A 9,771-nucleotide genomic window follows, 5' to 3' on the forward strand; every position below is an offset into this window, starting at 1 on the left:
GAAGTGGGGTCAAGTTATGTGGTGGTCTAGGTAGTTGACACGTGTCAAAACTAGTATTAGAAAATTAATTTTTTTTTTTTAATACCTGACGAGTTGTCCGTTAACAATAGTGGCACAGATAGGCCAATGTTGTAACGTCCATTGCACCAATAGGCCCAACTATTAATGAGTGGCATGGATAGGTCATTTCGGCAAGTACAATGACATATTTAGGCCTTTTCCCTTTAAACTACGCTAGCGTTTAGACATAAATTTGATTCAAATTTAAAAAATAACAAAATTATATTAAAAAATAATATTAAAAGTTGAATTTATGTTATGTATTTTATTTGGAAAAAAATTAAAATTTTATGAGTGGAAGTGACTTATCAAATAATCTATCGAACTGTGAAAAAGATTCAACAAAAGACGAAACTAATCCACTATTTGTTTTATTTTAAGCAATATTGGAACAGTAAAAGCAAGGTACCCAAAAACTGCCAGTTCTTGGAAACTTGAAAAAAAATTCAAAATTTCTTCAAAATCTGATAATGTTCCATGAACAAAGTTTACAAATTTATTTTGAAAAAAAAAAAAAGATTTGCCAAAAATTATGGCCAAATGGGAGCTAGATATAGCATCTTACCTGTTAGAACACATCTTTTAATCATCATTAAGAGATAAATGTTTATGAAAAATACATATCTTGCATTTGTTCATGTCTACGTAGGGTGCAAATAAATTTTAGACATTATCACATGCCCCATACTTTCAGCAATATCATCACACGATAGATGTCAAATCTCTCCATTAGAAAAATACAACGTATTTGATAGGTTTATATGGAACCCAAATTTAATTATAAAATCAGTCAAATAGAGTGGGGCGTGCAAGCGCATTGGCCAGCTCTGATACTTGCGTAACATCAAATAAAGGAAGCAAATGTCCATGCATGTATATCTGATACTTTAAATTATAAATTAAGCCCAAAATAAGCAGTGTCTTCAAAGACATCCTGACCTACAAGCCTTAATCCAATCAACTACAACTACGAATTCAATACAAAAGCAGACACAAACTACTTGCCTCGTAATGACTAACAAAAAAGAAGTTCCCGACATAAATTATCTTCTCACTCAACAGCCTGAGGGAGCACACGACATTCGACTTAAAATATAACCCCCTTCTCATATAATTAAAGACAACAAAAAGTTGCATTACCCGTTATTTTTAAAGGAAGCAAAAGTACCTCCCTATACCTGAAAGAATGTCATATGTAGTCCTAGTTTCCATATAATATCTTGGTCTGACCTCTCATCTTATGGATGATGAAAACAAAATCATGAACTTTCACGAGAAGCTGCCAGGGTAGATCAGGCGAACTCAATAAGATCTTCACATAATCGGAACAAGCATTAACAGCCATCTTTCTTCTCTTATCAAGAAGATTGCACTGCCAGCCGCTGAAGATGCTCAAAGAACACTTGAAGACTCACATCGTCTGTAAAGATCACGTCTGATCCAGCTGCCATATCATTTGCATTATTGTACGTGGCAGATGGATTCAATTTTGCCAAAAGGAATCTTGCCTGTCCAGCATGAGTGAAGATGTCACATTTACATTCCAATTAAGAACAAAAAGAGCCAGTAACCACAAGAAGACAAATGTAAATTTTCAGCTTTTTAGGTACAGCCTGCTGTCCAATTCTTTCTCAGGAAATGCTACCTCATACCAGAAGAATACAGAGTAAGAATCACTTCAAAAGATTCTTTAAAAATAGGGATTCCAAAAAGCAAACAAGACTATGCAGAGAAAACCTCATATTCATGCTACTTCATCACTTAGTGATATGATGGAAGTTACTGATCCTTGCATTTCCTAATGAGGAACTTAAAGTAGATCCTACTCCTTAACAGGCAAGTGGGCATTTACACATCGCACAAGGCAGCAAAAATTAAATTGAAAAATGCATTCATTACCTGGGAGCCATGTTGATCACACACCACCAGTCTTGGAACAGGAAACCTCTCACGGATGATTGCTTGGGCCTCATCATGTGGAACTTGCAACAGCTGTGCAAATGCCTGAAAAGAGGAGAAAGGAGGAAAGAATACATATCTTTGTTTCAAAAACACATTATGAAACTACATCATGCTAGTTCAGCACAAATACTGCATGCTTGAGGAATGAAGAAGAGATGTCCTAGTTTTCCTCATTTAACGTGAGAAGGCTAAAACACAGGATCTCATCATGAAGCACCGGCAGACTGAAGCTACCACAAATAAGACAACAAAATAATAACACTGGATGACAGAAAACGTGAGGCCTACCTGGTGCTCAGGCTGGTTTTGGTATCCCATGTTTCTCCATTGAGCTATTGTCATTCCATGGAAAATAACTACACTGAAATAAGCATCCAACAAAAGAATGCGGTCAGCTGCAATCGATGCCACATCCAGCAAGGCCGGGGCAGGCAGTGAATTGAATTGGAATGCCGTTAGTGTTGGCTGAATCATGACAGCAGCATTGCTTATGCCCTCTCGGTTGAGCAACATGCGGAAATATGCCGTCTCATCTGGACTATTATTGAACACCTGTGCCACCCATACATTAGTAAGAATTAAGAACTTGTACATCCATGACATCAATTTGTTAAGTTAGTGACACAGAAAAGAAAGAACATCCAGAGGAATATTACTTGTAAGAATTGGGATCGCCGTAAATGAAACATGAATTGAGGGAACAATGAAAAAGAGGGATTCAAAGTGAAAGAGCTGGGGTCATCCTTCCGATAGTCACCAAACTTGGCGCATAGACGAATGAGATTCCGATCTAGCCACCTTGTGGCATCAAAATCTTCCTGAAATCAGTTAGCCAGATTTATCAATAAAACAGAAACGAGAAGAGGGATATTATGAAGTTCAGGCATGCTATGGTAAACAGATGCTTCAATGCCTGCAATGGAGGAAAACTGAATCCAGTATGTTCAGCGCAGAGAAACTTTAGAACCCGTATATTGGCAAATCCTAAAGAATTCGCATACTTCACCACAATTCATGTTTTTAAGGATAAATTCTTCCCTACTTCAAGCATACTCTACTAACCTTGTTGCTTTGCCATTTACCAAAGAATAACAAGACTACCATGAGGAATTAATAAGGCCAACAAATAAAATAATGAAACTAAGTAGGCATTCACATATATGCCGTTACTCTCTGATTACTGTAAAACTTTGTGCAGAACAAATGATAGTCTAGAGAAGATACCTCCATCTCCATTTTGTAAGAAGCTAATCTAGCCATTACAACCGCAGCAGCCTCTTGATCAAATCCTTGCACCAATTCCTGAGAAAATAGATTTATTGCAGTGTCAAGCTTAACAAACACTCATATGGTCCCCTCAAAGTCCAAACAAAAGAATTCCTCAGAAGCAAGAGCAAAACCCAAAAGGGAAATTCTCCTTCATCGAGATACCCTTTGCAGGAAGCTCTTCTCAGAGGACTTTGAGAGGAATACAGAGAATCTATCAAAATAACAATTTTCAGATATATCTACATGGAAATATTATTAAACAATAGACAAGCTTATCCTCAATAGTTCTTGTTGGAAAAAAGAGTTCGATGGAGAAAATATTTTATTGGACTTTCAACTGAATTTGAGATTGTTGGGTGATTGACTCATCAAAATTACAGAAATGCCAAACATTTAGGATGAATTAAATAGAAAATTAACTCGCATGAAATAGAATGAATAATGTGATCCTGCTTCACATGTTTATAATACATTATATTCCCTTTTCAATCTCTTAATCCCCCCCCCCCCCCCCCGCTCTCTTTAATTTTTCTTTCCTTATTTCCTTGTTTTTGGGGCCAGGGGAATTGAGGGTAATCAGACTTTTTTTCTATCCTAAATGCAATCTCAAGTAAACAAAAAGAACTGCCACACAGAGCACTACTCAGAAGTAACATTACTCTCTATGCTTGGGAAAAAAACATTCGGGTTTGGAGCTATACAGAAGAGAACCGTAACGGAAGTTATTCTAAAAAATGATATTTCTAGCTTAAACTTTCAGTCGCACACCTCAGTGCTAACAGCAGCATCAACCCATCTTCTCGTAATGGTCGTGACGCGTAGTTTTGTTTGACCATCGTGGCTCTGATAACTGCATTTACATCAAAACCAACAATAGTTACATGGTAACTCTTCTGCCCTACTATATATACTTGTTCAAGAGGAGAAACAGTGGATATAAAGTACACATCTCCTATCCATCAAATAATAACAAAATCTCAGCAGTAATAATTTCTTTTTATACTAAATGATAAGAAAGAAATAGAGGCGAATGTTCCTTATGATCCAAGTACCTCGTGAGAAACTGTATGTACAATTGTGGATTTTGATTGCCTGAAGGGTCTGATTTCTCACTAGATGAAACATCAAAGAAAACAGTCAAGCAAGTGTTTTTGTCGAGACCGCACAGCTTCCAAGCAGTAGTATTCCCCTCACCAATAACCGTGCTGGAAACAGCAGGTCCTTTCTGCATAGCACCAAATTATCAATATCAACTGTCAAAACTGTAACTAGAAGAGTTAACTTTTGTTTTGCAGGAGATCAAGCTCTCATAATACATCTTAACTGTGTAACATTAGGTAATAACTCACTACTGATAATATGCAAAAGTTTATTGAACTAACCTTCTCTAAAGATGTGCATGGTCCAATTATCCCCTGAATTTTAATGTCCTTAGAGCAGTTGATCTCTAATGTACCACTGAAACAATTTAATGCATCATATTCATTGACAAAATCATTGATAAAATGAATCTATCGCAGTAGAGAGAGAGTCCTACCCAATATTTATGCTGCTCAAAGTACAAATAATATGAATTAAAATACATTCTTCTGTAATCATATTCATTGACAAAATCATTGATAAAATGAATCTATCGCAGTAGAGAGAGAGTCCTACACAATATTTATGCTGCTCAAAGTACAAATAATATGAATTAAAATACATTCTTCTGTAAGAGTACAATTCATGGGAATCACTTGCATAATGAAAGTTCCCCAACTTACCAAGGTATATCTCCTTTTTGTGTTGGGGATGGATGTGGAGAGAAAAGAGCGTTCCAGGGTTTAGTATTTTATCATAGTGGAAAATGCAATAAGAGAAAGGAAGCCAACTATAAATAGAACACACCAGAAGACATGCACCAAAACTTCCTCTCTAAGGTATAACCACTCTTTCAAGTCCCTTAAGGTTTTATCTTTTAGATAACCGTAATTTACGCGCACTTCGACTACTTCCATAGTCGAGAGGGTACCTGCTATCTCCTACTAGCACAAGTACCAGGTAACTCTATCCACCAAGGATCGGATAGATTAGAAGAATCGCGTAGCATTTTTTGCCTCCCCTGATTTAACCTGAGACCTCATGGTTCTCAATCCATTTTATTGATCACTTGGCCACATACTTGGGAGCATCAAGTCCCTTAAGACCCAACTAAATCAATTAACTAGAGTGTGAGGATTTCAACTGGATATTTCAAGTTGATGCTGAATTTACTTGGAACAACATATTTACAGGTAAGAAAGTTGGATATATAGCTTCAAGTTGACAACTAAGTAACAACCCGTCAGTTACTATCAATTTCTTCATTGAATTCATTTTCTATGCACTGCATCTATCACAAGGCAAGGCAGATTCTTTTCTATTCACATATGCTGAGAACTTTAACCCATGCTCTTCCTTTATCTATGTAAACCCCCCTCGCTGGTGTACAGCTTGGACACAAAAAACAACCTTCAAACAAATATATCTTATATTATAGACAATTTTCGCTTTAGGGCCTCTAGAAGTATGATAGTCCCGTCCATAAAGTTGGAAATCTTTCCACGGTCAAAACGGCCATATTGAAAACATAGCAAAAATAGCGTACTTTGCAAATGAGACAAAATAGAATAACATCTCAGGAAGCTCACTTGAAGGACAGCCCAAGAGACTGTTCACCATCTTCGAAGATGTGCTTGAATGAATCTTTGAAGACAGAATGACCAAAACTTTCAGCTAGAACAACTAGTCCTCCAGTTTTTTCAATAGCTACTTTCATCTCAGCAACTCCAACCTGAAACACAAAATTGTTATTGGTAAACATGACATCATCTATAGCCAATTCACGAGCAGCATTAATCAGTCTCAGTTAACCTCTCAAGTTACGTGCATAACACACCAATAAGGAAACAAAATAAATATACACATGATACAACTTATTACGCTCAGCCCAATATGTCGCACCACGTGTATGATGCTCAAATGTTGGAACATTTGTTCAATCAGTTAATAAAAAAATTCACATGTCGTAGCTTTAAGAATCCAGCATAACTGTAAATGAATTTCAGGATCAAATGCATGATTAGTAACTAGAGAAATACCAGCACCTTCACTTATAAGATTCTATGACACATAACAGAAGTGTCACCATGACAAAGCTAACACAGAGACAAACCTGATCAAGTGCTGAAGCAAACACATCCAAGACGTGACCTTGACTAACAAGCTGCTTTGCAAGTTCCTCATAGAAATTGACTGCCTTTTTGAAAAAGGGTGCTGCATCCTTGTGCAGATCCTTATGAGAACGAACTGGTTCTGAAAGATCTTTTGACACAATCTGCAAAAACGAGGAGATAAGTCAAAGAATAGGAAAAAGGCATTGAAATTCATCAGTAATAAGGATTCAATTTAGCCAGGTGACAAATGGCAACAGAGACAAAAAAAATTGTTTTTTCTCCATTAAGAATCCAATTAAGTGCCATTCTCATAACGATGCAGGTCTCTAATCGGACTCAAAACAATTTTCAAGATTATGGCTTTTAGCCTCAAAAATTAGGCAAAAGACAGAGTGAATGCATCTTTTCATGAGCCTTAGAAGAACATTTAAGTGGCAGTCAGTCAGAACACTTCTTTTGGTTCTAACTGTCTCCATACACCAGCAATCACTTGATGCTGGTTTTCATTTATAAAATTACCTTACTTTTTGATAAGGTTAAAATTATCTTACTTATCAAAAAGAACAATGAGAGCCTTTTTCTTCTTTGGGTTGGGGAGACGGGTAATGTGGGAGTCTTGGTGATATGACAAGCACAAAACAGAGTGAAAACAGATTCAAAGGCTCACCGCTCCAGGTCCCTCTGTGCATGGACCGCCCACTAAGGCCACGATCCGAGCACCGGCACCAGCCAAACAAGCTCCAAGCAATCCGGCAGCTACACTCAAAGCCACACCAGTGCAGCGTAACGCTCTATTTCCCTGTGGGACTGGCCATTGATCCGTGCTCAATTCATCTAACAACTACAAAATAACAATGCGCCAAAACAAGTCAATATACATCAAAATAAAAAGACAAATAAATAATTGCCAAGTTGAAACGGACAGAATTCAAGGTATATTCACACTCCGAGGCAGGCAATAAGAATCTGGTAACACCAATACTGGGAGCCCCAATCGGGCCAGGACCGGCCCGTCTTCCACCAACACTACTTCCAAGGCCCAATTGATCCAAAACATGATCTTTAGACAACTCTTTCGATCCCCGAAAAACATAAACCTTCGACATATCCGAAAACCCTAGCTCATGCACCTGGACCTGCGTACCATACGATATAAACCCTACCATAGCATTATCCGGTAACATCCCGATCGCTCGTTTCAATGCGGATTTTGCGAATTCCAATTCCTCCTCCAACATACATGTGTCCAAAACGAACAAATAAATTGGCGAAATCGAAAAATCCACCGGGTTAGGGTTTTGAGTCGGGTTCGGATTCGGGTTAGGGAGAGTGTATTGAATTGTGGTGAACTGAGGATAAAGTTCAGCAGGAACATTAGTTTCATTAATTCCCGAATAATGATGAGGAAAATGGTTACGTTGAAAGCAAAAAGGACAGATCCAAATTAGGGCTTGAAAATCAACCCGAGCGAAAGGATTGAGAACTGAGGAGCAAGTTTTGCATTTGAGCGGCGGGTAAGAGAGCGTAGGGAGATCGGTATGAGGACGGATCAAGTGGATCGAGGTAGCGATTGGGATCACGCACTTGCTTGATTCAACTTTTGTGCGTGGCCATGAGTTCCATGTCATTCGAACTCCGTCGATCCCTTCTGCATCTGGTTGTGCCATCTCTGTCGCCATTGATGAGATTCAAAAGACCTTCCTTTTACGATTGAAATTGTGTGTGTGTGAATTGGGAACAAAATACAAAGAGAAACTGTGTGTGTGTGTGTGAATTGGCGCGACCCCAAAGGGAGGAAGGGGGAGAGAGAGAGGGGTAGAGGGGTCACACCGAGAAAACGACGAGGAAATTCAGTCAAACACTGAACGATGTGAAGAAGGGAGAGATTTAGCTATGGAAAAAAGCAAGGCCGGGTGGGTTGTGGTTAAACAGGGACTTTGGTTCTGGTAATCTGAATGAATTTGGGAAATTTTTTATTCAATGAGTGAGAAAATTTGTAAAGTAATCCTTATGTTTGGAATAGTTTTTAAATTAATCCTTTAAGGGGTCGTTTGGTATGCGGGACAAAGTAGGATAAGAGGTGGGATTAAAATTTATATCGTGTTTGGATAAATTTATGGTCCCAACCAAATATATAAATTTAATCTCAGACTTAATATACCACCTTATCCTATCAAACTTGGGATTATTTTATCCTACCTCCAAATGGAATAAAATAGTTCAAAAATTATAATCTCGGGATAATATAGTCCGCGCACCAAACGATCCCTAAATATATTCTAAGCAACGTTAGTCCTTTAAGTTTTTATAAAAAGAATGAGCACTTCCGATCTCCCTTAAATATTTAATAAATTTTGGTTGTTAGATTTAATACTATAAAAAATAATTAACCATAAATAATCACTACTAAAAATTACGCCTATGACAACTATTCCAAAACCGTGGCAATAGATACACTAATCGTGCAGTTCTCAAAATTTGCAACGCTAAAAATAGGTCAAAATAGCAAAACTTGTACCTTAAAAAAATGTACCAGATATCATAAATAGATTAACAATAGCAAAAACTACGAGAATTGTACCTCCAACTGTGAGTCCCTATTAAATAATAGTTTTATCACAATTCTCATTAGATGTAATAGCCATAATTTATTAAATTGTAACTGCTTATGGAGATTGTTTTCTTAAAATTTTAAGGTGATCCCAAAATTTGGAGAAAAAAGTTAGGTAGTGCTAAAAAAAGGAGCATCTCGCGTTCAGGCAGAGTCTGCGAAAGAGCTGCATTGCAAGGATGTCAAATAGTTTCGGAAGTTATTAATAGCTTATGGATTATGATATGTTGAGTAACTATTGTTTTGATAATGGTGTCTTTACATAGTATGATGCCAATTAGGAGGATGAACCGATTGATATAGAAAAGGGGTAATACATGATGATAAATGAGGCAATTGGGTTGTTCTCCTTTGTTTGTGTAATTTTTCAGTTAATAATCATGCTTATCTTGCCGACCAAAGTTTTTAATTTACTCTTGAGGTATTTTGAGCTGGAAAATGATAATGGAAGTATGTGGTTTGAAGGATTGAACTCAGACCTTAAGATAAGGATGTTCTATTTTAGCACAGAAAAGATGGGATGGATTGTGAATTTATGGAGTTTACAAATAAAGGATTGTTTGTGATTACATCAAATAGGAAGTTGGTTGGAGGACTCAACTTTTGTGGGTGATTCCTAGTCAAAGGTCTATGAATTTTCTTGAAAGATTATAAGATATCATAGAAAGCGCACAA

General features: G+C 37.2%; 1 protein-coding gene across 1 annotated transcript; it reads right to left on the reverse strand.

Moving 5' to 3' along the window:
* Window positions 1–971: 971 nt before the first annotated feature.
* LOC109239707 (protein transport protein SEC23-like) lies at window positions 972–8,465 on the reverse strand. The gene is made up of 12 exons (XM_019406294.1): window positions 7,409–8,465; window positions 7,153–7,326; window positions 6,485–6,646; window positions 5,961–6,103; window positions 4,674–4,749; window positions 4,344–4,516; window positions 4,060–4,141; window positions 3,247–3,324; window positions 2,679–2,840; window positions 2,311–2,574; window positions 1,960–2,064; window positions 972–1,568 (listed from the first exon to the last, which is right to left on the reverse strand). The coding sequence occupies exons 1-12, from the start codon at window positions 8,162–8,164 to the stop codon at window positions 1,419–1,421; spliced, it is 2,325 nt and encodes a 774-aa protein (XP_019261839.1). The 5' UTR covers window positions 8,165–8,465; the 3' UTR covers window positions 972–1,418.
* Window positions 8,466–9,771: the final 1,306 nt, after the last annotated feature.

This window comes from Nicotiana attenuata, unplaced genomic scaffold (genome assembly GCF_001879085.1).
Source record: "Nicotiana attenuata strain UT unplaced genomic scaffold, NIATTr2, whole genome shotgun sequence".
Lineage (NCBI taxonomy): Eukaryota > Viridiplantae > Streptophyta > Magnoliopsida > Solanales > Solanaceae > Nicotiana > Nicotiana attenuata.